A 6,885-nucleotide genomic window follows, 5' to 3' on the forward strand; every position below is an offset into this window, starting at 1 on the left:
GTCTATACTTCAATTATTATTTGCAGCTTGGTCGCACAATCTACAATATGCATAAGATTGAAAGGGTGCCTGCGAAAACACAAGGAAAATTCACAAAACATTAGCTGCCAAGTTCCCAACAACGACGCCAAAAACTTGTTGGGATAATTTAGGGACGTGTTTTGTTTTCTTTTATTTTTAAGGACGAATGGGGTTGTACATTAAATCATGCGTTAAACATGGCTTATGCGTTTTCACTCATGCGTCTGAGGTCATGCGTCTGAATGAAGATGCGTTAATCTTAGCATGCAATAACCACGCATTCCTATCATAAGTTTTCTTACGGTTACGCCAAGTATAACACAAACGCAAGTTTCTCGGGTAATTCGAGGTCGAACACGGGGACTTGTCACTCAATAATATTTGTGAGGTGATGCGTTTGAGGCGATGAATAAGAATAAAAATAAAGCAAAGAAGGTTTAAATATTTCACACATTACTCCTACTCCTAACTAAACAGATTGAGCAATAGAAGACTTGCAATGAGAATAAGTAGAGACACAACAATCATTAACGCTTAGTAACGTTTACTATCTTAAATCGCTCGAGTAATCCCAGCTCGTTGCACTAACGCATCACACCTCTAGGTAGCCAACCACATGACTATATCTCTATAGTGCATGGTTGCGTCGAGCATAAGATTGTGTCTATCTCTAGGAACAATACGAACCTTGCTTAGTGCGTTCCATCCCTTACCTTCTCAGGCAGTTAGACGCGGCTACTTAACTTATAGACAAGCAATGCAACATCCTATAGACAGGCATTGCCACATCCTTTCACTAAGCAAAGAGGATTAACTCACTATACTCGCATAACGCACACCTCTTGGTGGGTTGCTACATGCGTCCTATCTCTAGGCTACACGATTAAGCATACGATTGACTTTGATAAATAAACGCTGAAGAAAAACTATGATAGAGATGAAGATGATGAAAAAGATGGTAATGAAGGAGTTAAGATTTGCATTGATCACAACATATCTTAATATCTTAAGCTAATATACAATACAGAGATTAGAAGGCAGATGAAGGACTCTGCATCAAGGCTGTCGATGGTGCCATGGTTGAATGGTGGAGATGTCTCTCTCGAGCTCTATCTCCGGTGAATGCTCTAATCATCACTCGGTCTGGGTTATAGAGATGAAGAATTCTCACTGGAAATCTCTTTCAAGCTCTCATCTGTGATCATAAACTTCTGCCTTGAGGCAAAAGCTCGGATGTCTTGAAATGAAGGTTTAAAATGCTATTTATAGAGTTTAAACGCCGAAAACTATAATGATTGCGTTATGGCTCACTGATGCTTTTGTTGCGGTATGGGCAATGTCACATCGCCTTATCTTGTTGATACTCCCAAGGTATGTGTCCAAGCTTGATTCAGCTAAAGCATCAACGTGTTCTACCCGTCTTGCAATCGTCCTTCTATTATGGTCATCACTCCGTGGCCACAATTTTCAATTGATCACCGCATTCGCTTGATCATCACAACTTCCATGCGATAGACGCATACGATTACCGCAACTTCCATGCGTTGGACGCGTACGTTCACCGCAACTTCCATGCGATGGACACATACGATCCAACCTTCAACGCATGCGTTTGTTTGTGATTGCTTATTTCAAACGCATGCGTTTGATTCCTGCGATAGCTACAAAAATAGACACTTCAACATAGAGTAACACATAATGTAGGGGTCAGTGAGGATCTAGGTGCTAATTGATGCAAAACTCAAATCTTCGCAAATTCTAAGATTATCATCACATTTTCTACTTATTGGCCCTCATGATTCTAAATAAAAGGCTTATAATAATTGGCAATTCTGCCAGTTATCAGTAACAATAGACAAATTCATTCTACCTGAAAACTTCATTATTTTAGATTATGAGTCAGATAAAAATGTTCCAATCATATTGGGACGACCATTCTTGTCTACTGGTCGTGCTCAAATAGATGTGCACAAGGGAGAAATCACAATGAGCGTCAACGGAAAGAAGCTCAGGTTCAATATTATCAAGGCAATGAAGTTCCCAGATGAGGAAGGTTTATCAGATTTCGATGATGAACAAACTGGCGTTGAAAATTGGGAGTCCGAAGAAGAGAATGAAGAAAGAGAAGATGTGATAGCATCCATTAGGACTTGCCATGCGATAACAGAGATGTTGAAGAATGATGAAATGCTGAATTTGGATGAAGAAAGAAAAGCACAGAAGCCCTCTTTAGAGAAACCACCTACACTAGAAATAAAAAATCTACCAACTCACTTGAAGTACGTATTTCTCGGCCAGAATGAAACCTTACCAGTCATCATATCCTGTGCGTTACCTGAAGAAAAAGAAACTGGGCTGATCAGTGTTCTGGAAAAATATACTAGAATCGAATTGACGCTCGTAGACATCAGAGGTATCAGCCCAACGTATTGCATGCATCGAATCTGGCTTGAAGAAAATCAGAAGGGCTCAATAGAGCCTTAACGCAAACTAAACCCTGCAATGAAAGAGGTTGTCAAAAAAGAAATCATCAAATGGTTAGATGCCGACATTATCTACCCTATCGCAGATAGCACGTGGGTCAGCCCCGTGTAATGTGTTCCCAAAAAGGGTGGGATGACAGTGGTTTCTAAAGCAAACAATGAATTGACCCCCATGAGGACCGTCACGGGTTGGCAGATTTGTATGGACTGTAGGAAACTCAATGCCGCGACAAAGAAAGATCATTTCCCTTTACCTTTCATTGATCAAATACTCGACAGATTAGCGGGGAATGATTATTGTTGCTTTCTTGATGGATACGCAGGCTATAACCAAATTATGATCGCACCAGAGGATCAAGAAAAGACCACGTTCACATGTCTACATGGAACATTCGCTTTCGTCGCATGCCTTTTGGATTATGCAATACACCTAGTACGTTTCAAAGGTGTATGATGGCAATCTTCTCCGAGTACCTTGAAGACTCGGTTGAAATCTTTATGGATGACTTCTCGGCCTATGGACAAACATATGAATCTGTCTGCAAAACCTGGAGAGAATACTGAGAAGATGTGAGGAAATTAATCTGGTGTTGAACTGGGAAAAGTGCCATTTTATGGTCAAGGAAGGAATTGTGCTCAGGCACAAAGTCTCAAGGAATGGATTAAAGGTGGACAAAGCAAAGATTGAAGCTATAGAAAATCTTCCACCCCCTGTGACAGCTTTAAGGAGTTTCCTAGGACATAGAGGTTTTACAGAAGGTTTGTGAAGGACTTTTCCAAAATCGTTCGACCTTTGAATGGTTGGAAGCTGATAGACCCTTTGATTTCGATTCATACTGCCTCACTGTATTCAAAACACTAAAAGACACTTTGACTATAGCGCCAATTCTGATCGCACCAGATTGGACGAAGCCATTCAAACTGATGTGCGATGCCAGCAGATATGCGATGGGGGAAGTCTTGGCACAAAAAGTAAAGACAATGTTACAACCCATCGTATATGCTAGCAAAACACTAAACTCCATGCAAACGAATTACACCACCACCGAGAAGGAACTTTTAGCGGTGATTTTGCAATTGAAAAATTCATACCTTATTTTTTGGGGTCAAAAGTGATAGTCCACACAAACCACTCTGTGATAAGATATTTGATGACCAAAAAAGATGGGAAGCCTAGACTAATCCGATGGGCTCTCTTACTCCAAGAATTTGATATGGAAATAATCGACCGAAAGGGAACAGAGAACAAGGTCGCTGACCATTTATCGCGATTAGAAAATCCAAAAGTGGATCGCATCCAATCAGTGGTGAATGCCTCATTTCCTGATGAGTAGTTGCTTAAGATTGAAGAACTATCCTGGTGTACGGATATTGTCAACTTTTTGGCTTGCAAACAATTCCCTGAAAACTACACATCCCATCAAAAGAAAAGGCTCATACATGAATGCAAATTTTACTATTGGGTAAATCTCTACAAAAGGGAACCAGACCAGATATTGAGACTCTATGTTCTAGAAACTGCTTTCCATCGCATATTGTTTCAATGTCAAGAATCACCTTATGGAGGGCATTTCAGCGGACAGCGGCGAAAGTTTTGCAATGTGGGTATTACTGACCCACTGTTTAAAAATGTATGAGAATACTCCATGAAATGCGATAAGTGCCAATGCACTGGAAGCATTTTAGAAAAAAAAAAATGTGATGCCAATGAACGTCATTTTAGAGGTGGATCTATTTGACGTCTGGGAATAGATTTCATGGGACCATTTCCATCGTCAAACGGTTATAAATACATTTTATTGAATATCGACTATGTTTCCAAATGGATTGAAGCTGTTTTATGCATTGCAAACGATGTGGCAACAGTTTCTAAGTTCTTGCAGAAAAACATCTTCACTTGTTTTGGCACCCCACGTGCCACAATAAGTGACGAAGGGACCCACTTTGTGAATCACATTGTTAGTAAACTGTTGATCAAATATAATGTCCACCATAAGATCACCACTGTGTATCACCCCTAAATAAACGAACAAACAGAGGTTTCTAATAGAGAAATAAAGACTATCTCAGAGAAGGTGGTGAAACCATCGTGGAAGGATTGAGCCATGAAACTAGATGATGCCTTGTGGGCATATCGGACTGCTTATAAGACACCCATAGGCATGTCACCATATGCATTGGTGTTTGGAAAGGTTTGTCATCTACCATTGGAACTGGAATATAAGGCGATGTGGGAAGTTAAGAAACTTAACTTTAATCTTAAGGTTGCAGGAGAAGAGAGAAAACTTCAACTACTAGAGCTGGATGAGTGGAGATTACAAACGTATGAGAATTCCAAAATTTACAAAGAACGCACCAAGCGATGGCATGATAGGTGTTTCTGCGAGAAAAATCTCAAAGCAGGTCAAAGGGTATTGTTGTTCAACTCTAGGCTGCATCTCTTTCTTGGAAAATTGAAGTCACGTTGGTTCGGGCCTTTCATAATCAAGGAAGTATTTCCGCATGGAGCGGTGGAATTGACCAACGAAGATGGGACCAACGCATTTAAAGTGAATGGACAAAGAGTAAAGTTGTATCATGGAGGGGATTTCCAACGCGAGAAAACTTCCATTGACTTGGGTAAGCCAAAATAAAGAAGAAACACTCAGTCCCTGTGATGATAAGTGGCATACATTCATCGGGGACGAAGTATATCCTTTTGTGTATCCTTTTTTGTTTTTCTTTCAAGAATCTATTTTACCTTCTGCATATTTACTACTTCTTATGACTGCCAACTCTTTTCTTCGTGCTATCTTCCAGAAATTCAGTTGACAGTCGTTGAAGACCATATCGTTGCAAATACATTGAATGTTCGGTGACTATCAGACGATGCAATAGGGTATGAAAATTAATGCTGCCCATCCACGCAATCATTAGTGATAAGAACTATTTTTTCTAGAAGTCTATAAATACCCAATGCTACCAAACAAGGAGGACTTCCAAGCGAAGAAGAGAGGCGAAGTCGAGGGAAGGGCATTCTTAAGAAGAAATTAATTTTTGAAGAGGTCGAGAGACTGCCGGAAACATCATGGAGGAGAGACACCAAACCCTTGCAAGAGCAAGAGTTAATAACTTGGGAAAGAATTGAAGTGATAAGAGTAGTGTAAAAAGCCAGAGGAAGCAAGACATTGCTTACCTGGCTTGATACTTCTTACACCATTTATTATTTTGTACTCAAACACTTTATTTGCAAGAATGGAAACTTCATTTCAATTTATGTTCAGTCTCTTCACACAATACATCAGTAGCTAAATTTGTGAATGGGTTGAGAAGTACTTAGCTAGCATGACTTAAGCTATGCACTTTATGCGATCATCTTATGTATGCTTCATTCATCATTTGGAGTACTTGAGAGAGTAGTCTAAAGACAGAATCTAGGCTTGAGAGAGTCGGATTAGAGCGCATAAGCAAGAGTAGAGACTTAGAAATAAGTTCTATCTGCTACATTCCATACATATCGCATGCGTTCTAGACATAGGAAATGTGTCATCATGCATTGAGAAATGTAGTGTTGGATTTTATGTCCTAAAACTCGTAGTTTGTAAATTAATAAATGTTTTGTTTTTCGATAAAGTTGTTATTGAAATTGTAATCTTGAATCCAGTAAACTAAGGTCCTGAGGCTATTTAACGTAGTTTGAACTATATGTAGTGACATAAATGTGGATCAAGTTCAAATATATAGCCAAAATGGTTTATAGTATATGGATAAGGTTGGGCGCCTTATTCTGGGGACACTATGGATCAAGTTCAAATATATAGCCAAAAGGTTGGGCCCACTTTGTAGTTAGTACAAACGATGTGATCCTGAATCGTCCATATAGAGATATGTGATTGAGGGCATCCTAGCAATGAGTTTGCATAAGACTGAACAATGAAATAGTCACTTTTTACGTTCTAAATGTCGTTTTATGTATAAATGTAACGATCCGACCCCCTAGGACTTAGGTAAGGTCGTTACTAAAATAAATGAATGCACAGAATTTAAAAACGATGCTAAGTTATTTGAAATAAATGCTAATTAAATAAGAGAAGTTCAAAAGACGTGTATTAAATGCAATTGTTAAAACAGTTAATAGGGTACCCAAAATTGTTAAAGGCTAATCAAAGGCATATAAAAGAAATAATCCTTAGTAATAAATTTTAAACAGTAAAACCAAATAACAGATTTCAAAATGCGGAAGCGAAAAGGTCTAGTCCCAGTGACACGATCACGAATTCCGCTGCGTCATCGCTGGTACATCTTTACCTTTTCCTGAAACATCAACATAAGAAAGAATGAGTATGAAATACTCAGTAAGTAGCCCCACCACTAGGGTCAGGCTAGGCATCTATGTCCTCTA

The 6,885-nt window shown here is 39.2% G+C and overlaps 1 protein-coding gene across 1 annotated transcript; it reads left to right on the top strand.

The window, feature by feature from the left end:
* The first annotated feature begins 4,609 nt into the window (after positions 1 to 4,609).
* Positions 4,610 to 5,137, top strand: LOC120086476. The gene has a single exon (XM_039043149.1). It carries the CDS (start codon positions 4,610 to 4,612, stop codon positions 5,135 to 5,137), a length of 528 nt encoding a protein of 175 aa, XP_038899077.1.
* Positions 5,138 to 6,885: the final 1,748 nt, after the last annotated feature.

Source organism: Benincasa hispida, chromosome 9, assembly GCF_009727055.1.
Source record: "Benincasa hispida cultivar B227 chromosome 9, ASM972705v1, whole genome shotgun sequence".
Classification (NCBI taxonomy): domain Eukaryota; kingdom Viridiplantae; phylum Streptophyta; class Magnoliopsida; order Cucurbitales; family Cucurbitaceae; genus Benincasa; species Benincasa hispida.